Source organism: Centroberyx affinis, unplaced genomic scaffold (assembly GCF_046629955.1).
Source record: "Centroberyx affinis isolate AG114_WGS23_722 - 3 ecotype Tasmania unplaced genomic scaffold, CSIRO-AGI_Caff_v1 ptg000270l_1, whole genome shotgun sequence".
Classification (NCBI taxonomy): Eukaryota; Metazoa; Chordata; class Actinopteri; order Beryciformes; family Berycidae; genus Centroberyx; species Centroberyx affinis.
Genome location: NW_027278950.1, coordinates 367,007 through 388,439, shown reverse-complemented (window position 1 = coordinate 388,439; position 21,433 = coordinate 367,007). Strand labels below are relative to the sequence as shown.

The window sequence follows — 21,433 nt, the reverse complement described above, 5'->3', positions numbered from 1 at the left end:
CTCTCTCTGCGTTTTCCTTCAGGTTGAGCAGCGTGGGCTAAGCGGTGTGTGTGGAAGCAGTTAACTGAATCATTCTGCGAGAATATCGACTTCTGTGAGTATTATCATTTGCTAATGTGCTGTTGAGTCCATTGGAGTTTGGTTTTACTATTCAAAAGAAGCGGTTTTCTGTAATAGCCCTGTGCTGAAACCCCGCTCCCTGGCCGGATAGATGAACGTAGCCTGGCTGGTTAGCCGTTAGCTAACGTCAGCTTGTCAAGCTAGTCCCACTGCCTAACATTGGCAGTTTACAATCAGTGTCAATCAGCTGACTCGCCAGTAGCAGATGTAATATCCACATTTGAAGGTTCAACTTTGGGAGTAGTGATTTTGTCCGGTTGTTTGACTTGGCCGCATGTAATTTTATGGCACTTATTGCTGTAAACTAGTGTACAGCAGTGTTGCAAAGGTGGCAAGGGACAACTAAAGTTAATGTTTGAAATCGTATAAAGAGACAATTCATCTTCTGAGACATTACGTTACGTTACTCATTGTCATTTTCATTTCCTGTATTTGTGATTACAAACAACAACCTTCACCCCAAGTTAGAAAGCACAGAACCAAGTCTGGATATGCCAGACTGACAATGGAAACTGACTTATTGGACTTGTAGGATGTTGGTTTGAGCATTTTCCATCCACTTGGACTCTCTTTAAACGTGGTGCTTACAAATATGAACCACTCCCTGTAAAATTACCCAGGCTGCTGTCACGTTAGTCCACAAAGTGAGTCTCTTCTCAGCTGCCTTGGTTGTGGCATCCATCACGCCTTCATTCACATAAGTACACCAAACTGTCCAAGAACAGAGAAATATCTGGTAAATTCTGTTTAGAGTGTGAATTTTCCATCTCATCGCACCAATGTAACATCTCTCTCCGGTTGCCATCAGGGTGGTTTCGTAGTCAGGAGGGGACAGGGGCTGTTTACCGTCCGCTTGCCGGCTTCAGGGAGCTTGGAGCACCAGCTGTGGGGTTTCCTACGCCAACTAGTTTCCCAACAATTTCCCTGGTGGGAATTCAGCACTACTACCTTTTAATTATGGATGGTACACTGTTTCTTTGTCCTCTCTGACACAGTAGTTACCAGGGTGTCTGATGGTCCTTAAAAGTCTTAAAATGTTTGAAATCATCATCACATCCGCGAAGGGTATTTAATAGTTAAGATCAGTGAAGGAGCTGCGCCTCTGACTGAAGTGTCCAGAAAATGTAGCTTGACTGGGTGTGTAGGTCAATAAATACACATGTAGCTCAGGATAGAACCCGCACATGGGGATTTCTGCATATCCTGCGTTTTTTTTTTAAACAAGATGAATGTTATTGCCACAAATGCCCTGTGGGACTGAATAGAGTCTGTACTTGTTCTCTCATGCAGGCCCAGTCAAACACCCAAATAGGTCTGTTTTTGAACCATTTATATGGAAATATGAAATATCCGTTCCCTCAAAAGGTCATTCAAAATATTTTGTATCTTTTACTTGCATAGGCTTCTGTTCCCAGCAAGGATTCTTAGTTTCTTAGGACTCCTGAATGGGCTCCAGGAGGATGTGTGTCTTGAGAGCAAATCAGTCCCCCATCCAGGCCAGGACACTAACTTGTTCATCCACCTGACACACACAACCATACTTGAAACAAAACTGGTAACTTCGCCACTAAGTTTGAAGCTGCCCACAAAGCCAATAAAACCTAGAGATGAAAGGACTCAGCTGTCATGAGTACAGCAACTTCACTGAATCACCAACTGTTTTACTGTTTTATACGCAGTCAGTAGAAATACCACAGATGTCCATGGATATCATGCATGTCTAGACAAACTACCACAATATATGCTTCTTCACTGAGGGGCTTCAATCTAAATGCTAGCTACCAATTATATTACCATTATCTCCTTTCTTTGTATTGTCCTGATCCCATCTCTGATTAAGCATTTCTCACCTGTCTCACAAGATTCCTGAGGTGGTGTTGGTTAATGAGGAGGGCCAAGGGGCAATTTGGGGCTGGGGGGTGAGAGACATCTTGTCTGCACAAGTTAGGATGTGCATCCTCCTCCTAACTAAGTGTAGACTACAGGCCTCGATAAATCTGAGAGAAAACACCAGAACTCCCCACTAGATAATATATTGATGTATGTAATCAAACATAAAATAATGTTCACATTATGAACAAATGAAACACTGTGTGTGTGTGTGTGCGCGCGTTCAGAGGTGAGTGTGCCAAAGCAGCCCTGAGCAGATCCTGGGGGGACAGACGGACTCGCAGGAATGGCTAAACTGGTTTAACTGCTCGTAACAGAGTCTCAGTCCTTATGCCACCTACTGACTAAATTACTTTTAAAATCCTAACACTCTGTCATTTACTGTGAAATGCTTTTCCATTTTCACTGACTAGCAGTTTTCCAGCTTCTCTGTCAAACCTGAAGAATAGCTGGGAATGGGGATCACAAATTTGATGATGAAGACCTTCACATACTACATGAATTGTTCACAGAGTACCAGGACACTCAACTCTCTTGGAGCGCTGTCATTACCATGAGATGGTACAATACCATAAAAAGACAGCAACTCAACTCAGTTCCTGTTTGTCTTTTCAAGCTCAACTCTCACTAGCCACTGCGAGTCTCTGGCAGAAATTTGTGTTGTTGTCCATGTCACACCACAGTTTTGTCCAAATTTTAATCTTAGAAATCAAACAAGTTTGAAAAACTTGTTTGACTGGTCTACAACTTGATTAGGAGGCTAGAAACTCTCTCAGGTATGCTGATCATCTGTCTATGCTGGCTCGCTCAGTCAGCATCTTGATGGCAAAATTGGGCCTAAATTTGGACTAAAACCCGACATTGAGATGCTTTGGTGCAAAGTCTCCTACTCATGCAGGCCTTTTGCTGGTTGGATGAAATTGCCAGTGTCCATTTCTGTGTTTTAATTGGGGCCTGCTGCTGGGAGCTGAACTTGCCACATGTTAAGACCAGTTTCTGTTTTGCCATTAGCTTGCGGTTTGCTGTCACTTAATTGGACCTTGAGCTTATTTGCTTCATTAAAAATAGTTGCTGCCCTTGAGTATTACCTCCTTAACCTTGCTTAATGGATGTTATATGTGTGTGTGTGTGTCTGTCTAGGAAGCCGATCCAGAATGGACTCTTCACTGAGTGCAGCTCAGATCCGTGAGAAGTTCATCGACTTCTTCCGCAGCTATGAGCACCAGTACGTCCACTCGTCATCCACCATCCCACTGGACGACCCCACGCTGCTTTTCGCCAATGCTGGCATGAACCAGGTACGCTGTCCATGCCTCCCTCTATCTTTCTATCTATCCATGCCTTTCTCCCACCCTCCTTAGTACTGGCTATTGAATTTTGGTGTTTCTTTTTTTTTTTACCAACTGATTTACACCAACACTGAAGTCACAGGATGTTCGGTGGCAACTCTCAGTAGATCACAGGAAAAATTCATTTTGTTGTTGCTCCTCTCACAGCAATCGCAGTCAGGTTGTTGTATTCAGCGGGACACAAATTATTGTCAGAGAAGGGGAAGAACCATCTTGAGACAACACTGCCTCAATGTGATTTATTTTTAACTAATTTAATAGATTTTTCTACAGGGCTACAATAGAAACAGTTGCAAACCATTAAGTTCAATAATGAAACAGTCCAACTTAATCACAGCCCACCCACGATTACTCCTAAGTTTCTGTAGCGATGTAATAGATGCTGACGTACTATTCACTCTTGCTACTACAAGTTTGCTTCAGACAGAGCTAATGTTGTTTGTCAACACTAAAAGATTAACGTTAGCTTAGTCTTGTGTAGCCACTTTAATGTTGTTTACTAAGAGCTAACCTATTTAACCGGTTATAACTTATTAAAACTAAAGCCAAAGGCCACATAGTTCCTTCTACCAAGATCCAACACTCGCCATGTAATCCTGTTTACCACTGATAACTGCTGCTGTGATGACAGCCAACACACACAGTACCATGCTGGTGGGAGATCCTTCACATTTTGTTTGATGAAAGGATTTATCTCCCCAAGCATCTGCAGCTCGACAGTAGTGCCCTTTCTCCACAACAGTTTGATTCAGTAGATGGTTTCACTTAACTGAATGTTATTATTACCATATTAGCTCAATCATTTTACAAACAATCCTTCCATCCCACCCATCCACCTCAGCCCAACACACACTACATTTACTCAAACTACATTTGAAAACAGCCACGACTTTGTATTTCTGTCTCTTCACTAACTCTTTTCCCCTTTCTGGTTATTCTCTTATATTCTGCTCTCCCTCCCAAAAGTCAAGTCTAGTTTGTTCTGATTGTTAAGGACGCGACTGCATTTTCTATTAATAACAATTCATCCTTTCATCCCGTCTTGCTATTCTTTCCCATTGCTCCCAGTTCAAGCCCATCTTCCTCAACACCATTGACCCTTGCCACCCCATGGCCAAGCTGCACCGTGCCGCCAACACCCAAAAGTGTATCCGTGCGGGGGGCAAACACAACGATCTGGACGACGTGGGCAAAGATGTCTACCACCACACCTTCTTCGAGATGCTGGGGTCATGGTCCTTCGGGGACTACTTCAAGGTATTATAGTGTGTGTGTGTGTGTGTGTTTGTGTGTGTGCACGTGTACGTGCATGCTTTCTATCAGTCACACTATATCATTGTCACACTAAAAAAAGGTTTCTGTTAAAATAATAAAGCTTGAAAAACAAATGTGTTGTACGCTCACACTGTCACCAATCAGTTTGTTCTTGCACTCAGTCGTTAGTTTTTTGTCACCTTAACACTTTATCTTTTGTTGTGCCCTTCATGATGATATGATGAAGGGCATTACAACAGATAAAGTGGTAAAGTATATACAATATGGTTGATAAGGCTGATATCATATGGAAAAATCTTGCATCCCTACTTTGGGAGTGAGTGAGAGTGTGATTTTCTTTATTTATTTTTCTGGGGCTGATGATGCAGCTACAGTGCTGAGTTTCTTTCTGTTGACAAATAGACTTTATGTGTTAAACCCATGTTTCTGTTTCTTCTCTTTCTCCTTTCTCCCTGTTCTCTCTCCTCATTCTTTCCTCCGCCCATCTCTCCTCCCTCTTCCCTTTGCTGCAGCATCTGGCCTGTAAAATGGCCATGGAGCTGCTGACTAAGGAGTTCGGTATTCCCATAGAGCGTCTGTATGTCACCTACTTCGGTGGCCACGCTGACGCCGGCCTGGAGCCCGACCTGGAGTGCAGACAGATCTGGATCGACCTGGGGTGAGTCTAGATGGAGAATCGGAGTCAGAGTAGATCAGGGATGATTTTTTTTCCCCTGTTTGCCTTTTTGTGTCATCAGAATCTATAATGCAGAGCAAAGTGGATCAGATTCTTGTTTAGAATCTGTGGGAATGCAATCATGCGTTTTGTGAACTGAGTGAGGCAGATGGTCTTGAGTGTAAACAGATCTGGATCAACCTTAGGTAACCCTGATAAATCAGAGAAGATAGATTAATTTTACAGTTTACTCAAGGTCATTGGAATTGATCATATATCCCTCCTATAGTCACCGACACCCACTGCACATATGTATTTCTTCAGAGTTCAAAGTGCAGCGCCACCTACACACTCCCTCCTGACAGTGCGGGGAGTCAGACCTGCAGCTTTTGCCCAGATTAAAACAGCCATTTAAAAATTGTCACTACAGCAACATAGACTTTTTTTCATTGACATTTGTTCAGTTGCATTATCATGATTATGACAAAAATACATGACAGATAGGTATGCGCAATTTAGCAATCAACCTTGTATAAAATTGGAGATATCATCGCCATAGCTGCTACTATTTCAATATATAGCCAATACAAAATAATTAAAATGTTAATAATAAAGATGCAGATGTTATGCATTTGAATGCAAGACTTCATAGTACGTTTATAGGAAGAGGAGTCGGGGCAAAGTATTGCATGCCACTCAGAGTGGGTCATGTGTGTCAAAATATTTTTGCAACTGTTAAACATAGAGCCATGAAACAAAAACCAGAATGCTCAGTGGAGCCATGGGACAAAGATAGGTCAGTATGTAATAGTCAAACCACAGTGTGACCATTAAGAGGCTGTTGGGATTTATTAAGTTGAAGGTGTTGGCAAACAAAGATCGGATGATGAGCAACTCTCAGTAGTATTTTTTCTGTCCTGCATCATCTCCTGGGAGTTCCTAACAAGCCACATCACTTAACACTTCACTTCCTGTGATCTTGCAGCCTCGCTCTGCCTGAATGATGCAAAACGTCCACAGTCTTACCTCCCCTAGTTAAAGGTTAAATCTGTAAACCCCAAAAGACTTGGCTGACACTCGCAGTCCTCTGCGAGCTATGCAGCTATCTTGACTAGTTAATCTTCTAGCTAACCAATAGCAACAACAAGTGGCTGGTAATAACGGTTCCTGCATTACTGAATATGTTAGCTAGCCTCGCTCGAAACATTCCCTACAGCTAACGCCTCCCTGCAGCTTGTAGAGAGAACGTCAGGCCAAGGTCCATTCAAAAATGTACTAATTTGTTTCTGCCTTGCTTCTCTGCACGGAAAATATAACTTGGGTTTAACTAGGTAGGATTTTCTGGTAAATTCGAATGAATATAATCCTCCAAACAGTTCTCATTTTAACACAACAGCCCATATATGGGACAGGGACGTGGTGTTTCTCACACAGTTTCATGTTCTCACATCATTTGTTGTTGTAATGACATCTGTGAATGATAGAGGTCAGCATTGAAACTAGGGCTGAACGATTTTGAAAAAATGTCTAATTGCGATTATTTTGACTGATATTGCAATTGCGATATGATTTGCGATATCAGAGGGAATGATAATTTTTACATCATTATTCTCATTTTCATTGAAAAACGTATTAAAATGATTATGGTGTGATTTTTTGCGGGGATCTGTACCAAACAAAGATGTTTTCTTAAGTCTGTAGAATATGATGTGTAGGCCAGGACATCTGCAGCACGACAATATTTAATTTAAAATGGTATTTTGACACACATTTCACCTTTAACAAATATTGCGCCTCCTGCGATTTGAAAATTGCAGTAGGCCATATTGCGATTTCGATAAAATTTTGATTAATTGTTCAGCCCTAATTGAAACAGAAATTACACATGGACCCTTTAAAGCACAACATTGGGTGATCATTCCTTTGGGAAGTCACTTTGTTCTCCCAGTCCCATAGAGCCACCACGCCGCCTGCAACAACGGTCTAGAAGCTTCTCTATCTCTTTGTCTCCATAATTCATTACCATACCTTTTTTATGTGCGTTTCTGGATAAATAAAAAAAATAATAATTACAATATTGATACTATCGCACATATTTCGTCTTCAAGTGGTAAAATAGGTTGCTGGTGTTGCCACCCCTGGCAATGACAGTTGTGCAACAAAACTTAGATTAGAGATTAATTAAACATTAGTTTTCTCCTCAGTGTCTGACTTTTCATAACCAATGTCCACACAATGGTGGTTGCCCCATCAAACAAATCTAAGCCTTGGCACAGATTTCTACCTGTCATTTCTACTAGTATACTGCCAACCACTAACAAGTAATTGTACAAACTATTCAAAATCTAGTAAGGGCATATCGGACATTGTAGAAAGTTTCTAGAAACCATTTTCTTTTGATGTGTGTGTTTCTATCTTGCCAACATTGGAAAAACCTTGTACTATCCAACACACTATCATTATGACTAGTGGATTCAGTTAAAGCGTCTCTAAACCCTCTCTCGCTTTCTGTCTTTCTCTCTGTCATTCTCTCTCTCTGTCATTCTCTCTCTTTCGCTTTCTGTCTTTCTCTCTCTCTGCGTCTCAGGGTGGAGGAGTGTCGTATCCTGCCAGGCAGTATGAAGGATAACTTCTGGGAGATGGGAGACACCGGTCCCTGCGGTCCCTGCAGTGAAATCCATTACGACCGCATCGGAGGGAGAGACGCCTCTCACCTGGTGAACATGGACGACCCCAACGTCCTGGAGATCTGGAACCTGGTGTTCATTCAGTTCAACAGGTAATGGGCTCACACACACACACACACACACACACACACACACACACACACACACACACACACACTCTGAGGGTGCACTAGAAGGTCCTAAAAGTGGATGTATACTCACTGCAGAAATACATTTTGTTAGGTTCGTATGCTGCACCTTTTTTTCCTGACAGCGTATGGACAAAAGAAAATTTTTGTAGCTGTAGAAGAAAATCAGAAACAAAGCTTTTTGTCCCCTGCTTCTCCTACCTTAGAGAGTCAGAGACGGAGCTGAAGCCGCTGCCTAAGAAGAGCATTGACACAGGAATGGGTTTGGAGCGCCTGGTCTCAGTTCTGCAGAACAAGATGTCCAACTATGACACCGACCTCTTCATCCCATACTTTGACGCCATTCACAAGGTAATGAAATGTCCCAGTTGTGTGTCACTGAATGAAAGAAAAATTAAAGGTGACATGCTTTTTATGCAGAATTTCAAAAGCACTAGGGAGGTTGCAAAGCTTTTTCATTTGCTTCAGAACTTGACTTTAATGTAGCCACAATGGGAAATGCACTTTGCAGTATTCTAATGCACAATAAAAGTACTTGAATGGAAACCCAGCTATGTCCCATGGGTGCATTTACACATGGATTTTTATGCAGTTGAGTGCTATTCAGATGAAATCCACATTGATGCTTGCTGATCCAGTCTGTAAAGGTAGTCACAGAACATTAAGTCCTCTACATAATCTTGGCTAGAGCACCTAACCCTACCACCAAAAAACACTTAGATTAACCTGATTCAGTCTCTAGCCTTCAAGACTGAAGGGTTATCCACATCTAGCCTCAGAGTGTTGATTTTGGGCACAGAAATGAAGATAAATTCAGAAAACCTGGTTCAACTTCAGCACTGAGCATGTGAACATGTTGACAGTATTTTTGATAGTTTCTCTGTGTTTCTGTTTGTTTCAGGGTACAGGCGCTAGATTGTACACCGGTAAAGTAGGTGCTGAGGATACTGATGGTATCGACATGGCCTACCGCGTGCTGGCCGACCACGCCCGCACCATCACCATCGCCCTGTCAGACGGCGGCCGGCCTGACAACACAGGAAGAGGGTGAGATACAAACACCTCCATCGTGGCATAAAAGGGGGGAATGGCAGAACTGGAAAAATGCAAAGCGCAGCCCTACTATTCAGTCTTTTTTCTGTTTTTTTGTGTCCATCTGTATATGCGTGCATATTAAACCTCTTGTCTTTGTTGTCTGTGTGTAGCTATGTGTTGAGGAGGATCCTGCGTCGTGCAGTTCGTTATTCCCATGAGAAGCTGGGAGCTCAGAAAGGCTTCTTTGCCTCTCTGGTGGACGTGGTGGTCAATTCCCTGGTGAGATTTTCATTCTTTACCTCTCTTGTCTTGTTTTTGTCCTCTACTATATTCACTAGTTCTGTCTTTTAGATACCTTTTTACATAAAGTAAGAATCCATGACATTTTCATATCAATAAATGCCCATTTTGCTACTCTATAGCCGATTGATACAACATAATAGTCATTTAACCTATACCCAGTTCAGGAAAGCTTTTACTTTTGCTGTTCTAAACACCTGGTGTCTGGTAAGACTTTACTGGGAAAAATCCTCTGGCGATCAGGAAGTGATGCAGTTTGTTTCCGGTTTGTTTGGAATAAATAGAAGAAGAACTGGGGAGTTAGCATGAGCAGTGATAGCCACCATGGCTGAACAGGCAAAGAAAAGAGCGCCACCTACAGAAACTCAAACTGCATCAACAGAAAATCCAAGAAAAAAGATGTCACAGTACTGGACACAGTACAGTTTGACAGGTGAACTCTGGGAAGAGCAGTGCAGAAACACCACAGCACCAAAGATGGAGTCTAAATAAAAAGAAAAGACTGAACTAATGTTATGAATAGTAACCTCTCCACTCAATGTCTCTTAATTCTGCCCTTTCTTCTCCTCTTCCGCCTCTCTAATTCTCCCCTTTCTTCCATTGTCCCCCCGTCTCTCCTCCTCCCATCTAATCTCCCTGTCCTCCCTCTTTTTCCCTCTTTCCTTCTCTCTTCCCTCCCTTCCTCCATCCCTCCCTCTCTCTCTCCAGGGTGATGCGTTCCCAGAGCTGAAGAAAGACCCAGACATGGTGAAGGACATTATTAATGAGGAGGAGGAGCAGTTCCTCAAAACCCTCAGCAGGGGGCGCCGCATCCTGGATAGGAAGATCCAGAGTCTGGGAGACAGCAAGACCATCCCAGGTGAGATGCACACAACACACATACAGACACTCACAACCAGGGAGCAGTTGAGGCTTTATCATTTATTTACTGATTGGCTCACAGGGTGACGGCATCATTTGTGCAGTCAACTAAAATGGAATGCCAAAATGCAAGACTACCAGATCGTGTCCTTACAAAATATATTTGCATTGTCGATAATACAAATACAATACAGACTTGAAACTTTGACCTTTTTCACATTTGTGTTACTTGTTACTGATTGGCCCAAATGAGTGCATGCATCATTGTTGGGGGACGACATCTTTACTGTTGCCTTGTTGTTCTTTTTTTGGCATGACTTGAGTACACAATACTATAAATTATCAACAATATTACTTGAAGTAATCTATCTCCCTCACTCCTTCTAGTTGTTCTTCTCTAAGCAGAATCTTTGAGAGCATTTTTGCTGCAGGCGAGATGCCTCTCCTGCATACATATATATTTTTTTTCTCTCTGTGTCTGTGCATCCAGGTGACACGGCATGGCTGCTGTACGACACCTATGGTTTCCCTCTGGACTTGACCGCCCTCATCGCCGAGGAGAGAGGCATGGGGGTGGACATTGCCGCCTTTGAAGAGGAGAAGAAAGCAGCGCAGGTGAGGAGATGGGAAGGAAAGGAGATGAGGAGGGGTGGAGAAGGAGGGATGGAGGCTGAGAGGAGTTCATGATGGATGGAGGGGGAGAGGGATGATGAGGTGCAGGCAAAAAAAAACCCAAATAGGAGCTTGTGATTAGTTTCCAATATAGATTTATTGTAAGGACTTGGCCTTGACTGTTCAGTTGGGGAAACTGAACAGAATAGTATTTTCTGTCCACTCCCTCGGGTGCCCAACTTCGCCTTGTGTCAGCGTTCTCCAGTATTGCACTGTAAGTCAGAATTGGGAGCCGTGCACCTGCTGTGTAAATAAACTGCTCTTTACTTTACAGCCCAGTGCTAATCCTGTGTTGGTTAGACAGTTAGAAGTGACTTGCCATAACAGAAGGCATCTAGCGCTCGTTTATCCCATTGAAAATGTCACATTTGCTCCAGTTTGAGAAATTGCAGATGAAGTTAACGGAACTATAATTTGATTTGCTTATCAATAATGCAGAAATATTTAATTATGTTTTGGGCAACGAGCCTGTGAAATTCTGATATTTCAGTATAATTAATTTCTCAAGGCTTTAAACAGATCTGTAAGGTTGATTCCGCTGAACTGATGTTGTGTGCTCGAGTGAACATAATATGTATGGAGAGAGAGCGAGAAAAGCCCAACAAGCGTAAAAGATGTTAGAATAAGGCCTGCTCTCAGGCTCTGGGTTACAAATGAATTCAAATCAATGGAATGTCCTTGTAAGTGTAATAATACAAGTGTGTGTGTCTGTCTACTAGTTGAAGTCCCAGGGTAAGGGCGCAGGTGATGAGGACCACATCATGTTGGACATCTATGCCATTGAAGACCTGAGAAACAAGAACATACCTGCCACTGATGACTCCCTCAAATACAAATACACCTCGGAGGACAACGGCAAATACGGTGAGAGAAACACATTCTCACACACACACACTCTTTACTGACAATGACCGCTAAATACAAATGCAGCTGTGATTACAGTAGGAAACGCAGGAGGGCAGACGCACGCTTACCTTACCTACTAACCTGCCTCAGAGGTTTTACACACCCACTGCCTCCTTCACTGCTTCCTTCCTCAATTGGTGAGGTAAAATTATATAAAATTAAATGTAGTGGGCAGATTTCTACATCTCATATAATTTCATGTGTTTAGTTTTATTACATCACTTCAGTGGAATCAGTGTGGAATGTAAACTGATATCTGGGCTGGTATTGATACCAAAGTCAAGGTTTTCGTATCATGAGAACATCTTTATGCTAGCACACTCACAGCCCTGAAGTTCAGTGGGACAACTGTGCTTTCGAGACACACTTCTCACCCTTTCTCTTGCTCTGTCTCTCTAGTTTTTGAGCAGGCTTCAGCCACAGTGCTCGCCCTGCGCCACGACCGCGCCTTCTGCGATGAGGTGACCACGGGTCAGGTGTGCGGCGTATTGCTGGACCAGACGTCCTTCTACGCCGAGCAAGGAGGACAGAGCTTTGACGAGGGCTACATGCTCCGAGAGGACGACAGCGCCGAAGACGTGAGTGTAACACGATAAAGGAACACTTTGACAAAAAAAAAAAACGTGAAGGAGGGCTTTTTGGGTGCTCGGTGTTACCTCCATTGGTGCTCTTTGGGAAGGGAATCGGAGTATTCGATAAAAAAAAAATCATCAAATTCAAGGCTCACGTGTGGGTGTTCAGGCAAAAAGCTTTTATTTCATTAGGGCACAGACATTAAAATCCTTCTTACTACGCCTTGTGCCAAAGCCTTCTTCAGGGTCATTTTCAAAATTGGCTTGTTGCTTTTTTCCCATTATGCACTTGCAGGCAAAAAAATCCCCATTTCTCCCTAAGCTAAAAAATGGGCTCTTAGTGTTGTTGATTCCTCTTTAGAGAAAAATTACAAACTCACTAGCTAGCTTGTGGCCTATGGCTTCAATAAAGAATGCTCACTTTAATGCTCACTGGTGGTTAAACTGTGTGGTGGGTTTTATAGCCAGTAGAGACCAGGACCAGCAAAAACACCCCCTGCTAGGAAACAACAATTGATGGTTTACTCACTTGTGGGCTCTTTTTTTGTGAGATGAAATTTCTGAAATCTCTGTCCCACAAAAAGAAATGATTTATTCCCTTGTTTCACATTCACACATCAGGCAGTTTGTAGTAGAAGACCATCTATCGACTTAATCATCATTATAACTTAATCATCAGAATCTGTGTCATCTGTTCAAACTGTGATTCCCCCAAACGTGGATTGGCTGTGTCGCATCAAAGCCTCTAGCTTCAGCAGTGGCCAATAAGAATTCAAATGTTGATAATGATGTTTTTTGTGGTCTTTTGTATCGCTTGAATTTTCTTTTTTTTCTCATAATTTCTTGTTTTTTGCTGAGGATGTGAAGACTTGACAAAGGAAACTTGTCTGTCTTGATGTTGCTTTTAGTCTTTCTATCCTCCTCTTAACTGCTACCTCTTTTGAAAACACTTCAAAGTCTTTTAAGCATGAGTTAAAAAAAAAGAACAATATATTTATTCCCCAAATGCCAGAGCAAAGCTTTTTCACATAGAAAAAAAAACCGGTACGCTGGTGTCAGAGGCATCAAAGTGCAAAAGAAGCAAAAGCTATTGTGTCTTAACGTTTCTGTCTGTCCTTCCTTCCAGCGGATGGAGTTCACAGTGAAGAACACGCAGGTTAGAGGAGGCTACGTTCTCCATGTGGGGACAGTCTATGGAAAGCTGAAGGTTGGAGACCGCGTCACCTTGCATGTGGACGAGGTGAGAACAGATACTGCATTTAAAAGCATTGTCACCTTGAATTGATTCAAGTAGACAGAGGTACATGGAATTATCCAGTACGAGGCAATGAAGTGGCGTGTTGGGCAATAAGCAAAACCGCAATCTTTAAGAAAAGATTAAAGTAACAAAATGTACATCCAATGTAGGAATGTGGGGTAAAGATACAGTAACATAACTAGGAATCCATTCAGGTCTCTGTAGACGCCTGTGTTTAAGTATCTTTTATTGCCTCTAGATGTAGCAGTATGTTTTTCTTGGACACATATCTCTCCTTCTGTTTTTTTTCCAGGCTCGTCGCAGGCCCATCATGAGCAACCACACCGCAACGCACATCCTGAACTTCGCCCTGCGGGGGGTTTTGGGGGAGGCGGACCAGAGGGGGTCCCTGGTCGCCCCCGACCGCCTGCGCTTCGACTTCACGGCCAAAGGCGCCCTGAGCACCGGGGAGGTCCGCCGCACCGAGGAGATCGCCTGCGCCTTGATCCGAGACGCTAAGGTCAGAGGGAAATTAAGCGTGATCCGGAGTCTCAACTCCAACACAGCGCACAGCATGCTGAAGTGTGCGCTGAAGTTCAAGTGTTTGAATCTGAAATGCTGAGAAACTGCAGGGAAATGTTGCCTCTGGCAGAAGCTGAAGCTGCTCAGGGTTTATTGGCTGTTTGAAAACGAGGTCTGCCACAACACTGACTGAATGTAGAATGAAGAATATCATTCTGAATGATTTCCTTCCAATTGAATCTTCAAAGCTAATTGTTCACATGAATGTTAAAGTTCTGATTAGGTGCTTGTACATGCACCAAAACATGTAGTGGAAATAGATGTTTAGAGGAATGTTTTAGACTTTCCCAATTTGTTGACATCACTTCCTTTTTAAGTGGACAAACTCATACAGAAAGAATATTTTGTATTCCAACCAAAGAAAGTAGTTAGCGTTTACATTAGCTCATCAAAGGTTTACAGCCACCCTTTTTTTGAGTAAAATTTTATTTGGAATGGGCTAGTCTGTTCCATGTGAAGTGGTTACATGAGGTCTTTGTATTGAAATTGGGTTATTATTCCAATTATGAATGAAATAGTAGGCTCCATGTAAACCCAAATACTGATGCTCAGCTCTCTCTCTTTCCCTCCATCCTTTCTTCCTCTCCCTCCATCTCTCCTGCCCTCTGGACTGTGTATGCTATGGGAGTCCCACCGGCAGAAGCCAGGGTTTACAGACGCCTACGTGATTAGACCTACAACTTAACGTTCACTTCTTCCTCTCTTTCTCTCCCTCTCCCCATCCCTCCCTCCAGGAAGTGTACGCCATGGAAGCCCCACTAGCATCAGCCAAAGCCATCCAGGGTCTGCGCGCCGTGTTTGACGAGACCTACCCCGACCCGGTCCGAGTCGTGTCCATCGGTATCCCCGTCAAGGACCTGCTGAACGACCCCAACAGCGCCGCCGGATCCCTCACCTCCATCGAGTTTTGTGGTGGAACGTGAGTATGCAGCCCGTCTTTTTTTTGAAGGCAATTCTGCCTGCTTGTGACAAATGATGCAGTCCAGCCTCTGATACTTCACAAATGGTGTGTGTACCTTAACCCACTGAGCTCTTGGGATCCTCCGATATACCAATACTGAAAAAGACTGCTGATTACTAGGTATAACATAATTGATGAGGAGAATTTGGTCAAAACCAGCGTTTTTGTGTGTGGCTTGGTTTGAGAATGGAGTATTTTATTTTTTTTTTCAAATGTCAGCTGCAGCAAATTACTAGTTGCCTGAGTGATTCGTGACTTTATTCTTCCCCCAGAGAAAAGAACTTCATATTTTGCCACGTACATGGCATAGATATGCACAGAGAAGTGGGGTAAAACGGAGGAAAAAAAGCGGAGCCTTGGTTCATTCATCTCCTGGGCATAGATTCCCAACTGTTAGACAATCTGACGGCGGAGAGCCTGATGTTTAAGAATCAATAACTTTGTAATATTAATGGGCATAAATAAAGGGGACTGGTAGCATCACTAGTGTGTCAGCTGTACCCAGATCATCCATGTATATGAATGTGCCATTTCCTATCTTTCAGTATTCTGCAGTTTTTACTGTAGCTATTAATGGAATACAATAGCTACAGTACGTTATGATCCTGTATACTTTTACTGTACTTTGCTGCCACGTGGCTTCATCTTCTTGATTCAGCCTGCCAGCTTCTGAGCTCCCATGCTCCATGATTGTATGTCATTACAGATAATGACAGTGGCTATTGTTTTGGTTTGACAGTTTGACGCCTCATCAAGCATTTGTTTCTGTAAAGTGTCACAAATGTCTCAGTACAGTGAGACGGGAAAGCGAGAAAGAGATGCTGTGTCACATGGCAGGGTGGGAAATTCACAACCACCACACACTGTCTCCCTTTTAACACTCCACTCATCTGTGCTCCCGCTTTGATTGTTCTCTTGTTAGCCACTAGTTCCTTGAGTGCTGCCAGTGCATCTCCCGCTATGCTGTAACTGGAGTCAAGTTTGCAACATATCGCTCATTAACACAGAGCAGTAGATACCCATCTGTAAGTAATGGTCTGCCTGAAGCTAATGGCAAGCTTTCAGAGGTGTCACAACCACCCAGTTGTGGTGTATAAAATGGAAATCGTTAGTTTGATTTGTGGGTGTTATAGCGAGACAGCCGTGTCCCTGTGTAGGCTGGAAGGGCCTGGAACATTTTGTTTAGCTCAATCCAGTGATGAGGCTCGGTCCAGTGACTTTTAAAGAAGTCTGCTACTGGTAGTAAAATTTCTCCATCTCTCCTTGCACAGCTTTGTTCTTGTCATTGAAAGCAATTGTCGGAGCTAAAATAATTTTGAAGCTGTAGTAATGTATTGAAAGCAGTGGGCCAGCATGGGTTTTGAGTTGGTTTATGATGAAAGTATTTCAAGTGATGGAGGAATCAAATTTGCATAAAGCTCGTTTTCTGTTTTGCAAGTCCCAACTCCAGCCACTTCAGGTCTTAAATATGTATTTATATTCCACTTCAGTAAACTGTTGTGGGTCACAATGTTTCTTTGATGTTGTTTTTATCTGCAGCCACTTCAAAGATTCTGTTGTTTCTGCTGCTGTCGTCGTTGTTTTATGGTGTTTTCTCCCCCACTCCTGTTCCTCGCCCTCCTCCTGCCTCCCTCCGCTCCTCGTCCCTCTCCTCCTTCTCTCCTGCTCCTCTCCCTTCCTAGAGTTGCGTAACTGTATCTGAAATCTGCCGTTGGTTTCTCTTATCTGTAGCCATCTGCAGAACTCGGCCCACGCCGCCCCGTTCGTCATCGTCTCCGAGGAGGCCATCGCTAAGGGCATCCGCCGTATTGTCGCTGTGACAGGAGCAGAGGCCCAGAAGGTCAGACACACAACACACACACACACACACACACACACACACACACACACACACACACACACACACACACACACACACACACACACACACACACTCACTCACACATTTATGCACTTGCCTCCAGCCTGCACTCATATGCGCACAGCCAGCCACACTCACATAGACTTATAGGCGTGGGGGTGAAAATAAAAGTTTTGGGAACATTCTGAAAAAAGTTGACAAAAGGTGTAATATTCCTACAGTCCTACATGAAATTATCACTGTGTCCTGGTATCTTAATGGTCAAATGGTCGCGGGTCTTTCCCTGGAGAGTCGTCCCCCCACATGGCAGGAGAGCATTTTATATTTTAATGAGAACAGGTCTAAGAGTGAGAGGGACTACATTTCTTATTCGGGTCCTTGGCAAGGAAGAGAACCCCTGTGCCATGTTAATGAAACACTTAATGAAACTTTAATGAAGCTTGTTTGACTTGTGGTGTACTTGGAGCTGGAAAGGAACATTTTGCATTTTCCCCACTCTCCAGGCCCCGAGGAAAAATTAATCTGTACTATTTTTAGGCAACAGTTGCAGTTTGATTTCAGTTCTGCACCGTTCCCCCCCCTCCTCTTCATCTCTCCTCTGCACCTCTTCCTCCTGGAGCCTTCCACCGGTCTCTCTCTCTCTCTCTATCTCTGTCACTTTCTTTTCTCTCTCCTCTATCTCTCACCCCACCAGCTCTCTCTCTCTGCGCTTCTCTCCCTCCCATCCTACCTCTCTCACATCTGTCTCTCTCACCCACCAGGCCCTGAGGAAAGCTGATGCTCTGCATCAGTGTCTGTCTGCCCTGGGAGACAAGGTCAAGGCCCAGAAAGCCCCGAACAAGGACGTACAGAAAGAGATCGCCGATATGACAGAGGTGTGTGTCTGTGTGTGTGTGTTAGAGAGAACAGATGAAGGCAGAAGTGACAAATGTCGACCTTCTCATGCTAGAAAATCCTCAACATGTCAACGTGTGTGCACTCTCTGTAGTCCATAGGCACAGCATTGATCTCCCAGTGGCAGAAGGATGAGATGAGAGAGAGCCTGAAGGGCCTGAAGAAGACCATGGATGATCTGGACCGCGCCAGCAAGGCCGACGTCCAGAAGAGAGTCCTGGAGAAGACCAAGGAGGTGATTGACACCAGCCCCAACCAAGCGCTGCTCGTCATGGAGATGGAGACCGGAGCCTCAGCCAAGGTGAGTGTTGCCACACAATTAGTAACCGTCTTCTAATGTAACTGCATTGAAAACTTGATGGAGAAGCAACTCCTGGAATGGCATGTAGAGGACATGGACAGAAGTGTTCTCTCTGACCATCTTGATCCTTTGATTCCAGCAAAACTGACTACTTACCCGAGCCAAAAGCAATTGGGAAACCTTAAATGCCCTCAGAGAGGCAATTTGGAAGGCACTTCAGTACATAAAAAGCAACATTTCACTTTAAAATTACAATGCAATATAAAGTAGGTAAGTTAAAAGTCTACTGGAAAGATCCTCTGCCAATACAGTCCAATACTGCCAAGGTGAACCTTCCTCCCTGCTCCGAGGATGGTTTTTGAGAAACTAGTTAAAAAAAATGGTTGCACACTCTATCGTCCCATATTTTAATAACATTGTGATATGATGACCGATGTTTTGGCATCTTTTTCATCGGACTCCTTCAGTCTGCACCTTACCTTGAGTGTGTCTCTCCAGCTCCTGCGTTCTATTGAGAAAATAGTTAACATCAGCCGACTCCTTTCTCACATTTCAGCAGCCAGTTTCTTGGAGTATGTGATTGTGGTTTTGCACATCTATAATCCAAGGCCTTAACACTGCATCAGCATCCTGTTCGAAAAGAAAATTAAAAGTGCAAGCGGTATTAAAATGCAGTGTCTGTCGCTGTATTGCACACATATCTCATGTCTCATAGCTTATCTAACTGGGTTATTGCCATGGGAACAAACAAGTTCTATGGCCCATTAGTTCTGACCTTGAGATATCAATAGTGCTGATTAGGAGTCTCTCCTTCTTCCCTCCCTCACTCCCTCCCCGTCTCTCCTTCTTGCCTGTCTCATCTTTCACTCCCTCGCTGTCTCTCCTTCCTCCTCCCTTTCTCCTCTCCCTGTCTCGTCTATTCCTCCCTCCCTCCCTCCTCCTCTCTCTCCCTCCTCCCTCCCTCCATCTCTCACAGGCTCTGAATGAGTCGTTGAAGCTGCTGAAGACTCAGTCTCCTCAGACCGCTGCCATGCTCTTCACTGTGGACCCAGACGCCGGCAAGATCGTCTGCCTGTGTCAGGTCCCACAGGTAACACACACACACACACACACACACACACACACACACACACACACACACACACACACACACAGAGGGCCGTTTTATGTATATGAATGTGCAGGGAGCTGCTCAGTGCCACATCTTTAGGCACTGTTTGTTAATGTGACCTTTCTGCTCTCTCGCTCTCTCTCAATCCTTTCTTCTCTTCCCCTCCCTCCAGGACGTGGCTAACCGCGGTCTCAAGGCCAACGAGTGGGTGCAGGAGTTGTTGCCCCTGCTGGACGGCAAAGGAGGTGGCAAGGACATGTCGGCCCAGGCCACGGGCAGGAACACACACAGCCTGAAGGAGGCGCTAGTATTGGCCAACGAGTTCGCACGGCTCAAGCTGGGAGAGAACTAGAAGGAGAGGGGTCTGTGCGGGAGGTGGAGGAGAGGGAGGGAGGAGAGGAGGAGGTGGGAAAACCTCGAGCGAAGTTGGGGGGGCGTAGAGTCAAGGTAAGGAAGAAAGGGAAGAAAACCTAGGTTGGAGGAGAGGGGTGAGGAGTCTTTACTAGGGTGGTTCAGGGAGAGCTCTAAAGCCATCAGACGTCTTTACATCCATCCTCCCTTCTTTCCTCATCCCCTCGTTTCCTCTCTTCCTTCCCGCTGTCAGATTAGATTAGAGCCGGATCTCCTGGGTTTTCCCTCGCGCCATCTTGAAATATGACCACTGACACTGAGCCTAATAGTAAATAAACCAATGGCAGATTTATTGGGAGTATGTTTTCTGTCGTGCCCCAATACAATTCGTCTTTCTGGAAATGAAACTTGACAGAATACATAGGAACGTAGCTCTCACGCAGTTTTTTTTAAAAGGGATCTGATCCACAACTGCATGTTTGTGTACAGACTGTAATGATAAGGGGGCATGTACTTTTGTTGTAATTGATAAACTGTCATAAAAGCAAATAATGTTAAACAATAATGCCTCTTACCTGTACTGTACAGCTATGATTAAGAGACAGAAACTCTCCTCAGTCTTCTGCTCTAAGTATAGAATTGGTATACGATAAACTTGGAAGCTTTTGTTCATTCACTACATCGCTCTCTTTCCTTCCTTCCCTCCCTCTCTCTCTCTCTCTCTCTCCTCCATCCTGCTATCTCCCTGCCTCTGTGTTTGTGTTTCATCTCACTAGAGCCCCGTTCATTCAGAAACGACCCCAAAGCACTTTGCCCTTCCCACTTTCTCAACGGCGCATTCAAACTGTGCAGTAATTCTCCCTTTCGGCTTCCCATGCGGCTTGTGCTTGGCCTCCTTCAGACACAATGAGCGAGCTACAGGGGCTGAGGGGCCAAATGGAGTTGAGGACACACTGCTAGATGAGCTGAAGTCAGCCAAGCTCCGACATTATTTAGGGTGTACCATAAGCCTGTCCATGTGTTGGATGGAAAGGTTCATTTATCAACAATTTCCACTGATGCCCACAGATCTACAAAACCATGTTTGGCTGAAGGGTTTGCATTTGGTTTTTGGTGGACTGGGGGGACAGGGGCGGGTCCGTCCATCTGTGTTCTCTCCTGTGATTGGTTGCCTAAGGACTTGTACATGCAGTTATAAGCCGGGCGGGGCTGCAGTGGTTAGCATCAGAGTCAGTAGCTGTATCATAGTCTTATTGTCCAGATAACAAGCCATTATTTGTTATATGTAATAAGTCATGCTATTAATTTGGTAAATTAATAATTCATTAACTGAATAAAATTAACATGAACTTGCCCGATAATTAGTCTGTGTAATTTCATTATGCTGACATTTAATATCAATGCAAAAGGGAGAAATTTTTCATTGTGGCTGTTCCATGTCAGAGAAATGTCTTATTAAATACCACTGGTAAATGCCAGATATCCACCTTGTTCTTTTCTAATCTGTGATATTTGTATCTGGGATCATTTTCAGGGAAGCAGATACAGAGTCTGTGTACTCGCTGAACTTCAAGTATCAGCTCATTACAGATCCAATCAATTACACTAACTGAACACGTATAGACTTGGATCATCGGACTGGGATCACTGAACATAAATGATTGAGGTGTAAACTCTTCATTAGA

The 21,433-nt window shown here is 43.8% G+C and overlaps 1 protein-coding gene across 1 annotated transcript; it reads left to right on the top strand.

Moving 5' to 3' along the window:
• Positions 1-16: 16 nt before the first annotated feature.
• Positions 17-21,219, top strand: aars1 (alanyl-tRNA synthetase 1). The gene is made up of 20 exons (XM_071547323.1): positions 17-94; positions 3,151-3,308; positions 4,428-4,616; positions 5,147-5,292; positions 7,877-8,068; positions 8,311-8,455; positions 9,006-9,151; positions 9,310-9,418; positions 10,148-10,298; positions 10,791-10,915; positions 11,692-11,836; positions 12,278-12,456; positions 13,577-13,690; positions 14,001-14,207; positions 15,004-15,188; positions 16,962-17,070; positions 17,853-17,966; positions 18,080-18,286; positions 19,263-19,376; positions 19,570-21,219. Exons 2-20 carry the CDS (start codon positions 3,165-3,167, stop codon positions 19,747-19,749), a joined length of 2,901 nt encoding a protein of 966 aa, XP_071403424.1. The 5' UTR covers positions 17-94; positions 3,151-3,164; the 3' UTR covers positions 19,750-21,219.
• Positions 21,220-21,433: the final 214 nt, after the last annotated feature.

Excerpts from the sequence above, each read along its gene's own strand:
- aars1 (XM_071547323.1), top strand. The coding sequence starts at position 3,165 with ATGGACTCTTCACTGAGTGCAGCTCAGATCCGTGAGAAGTTCATCGAC. Across the intron at positions 11,837-12,277 it reads GGAGGACAACGGCAAATACG|TTTTTGAGCAGGCTTCAGCC; the intron begins GTGAGAGAAACA and ends CTGTCTCTCTAG. Across the intron at positions 13,691-14,000 it reads TCACCTTGCATGTGGACGAG|GCTCGTCGCAGGCCCATCAT; the intron begins GTGAGAACAGAT and ends TTTTTTTTCCAG.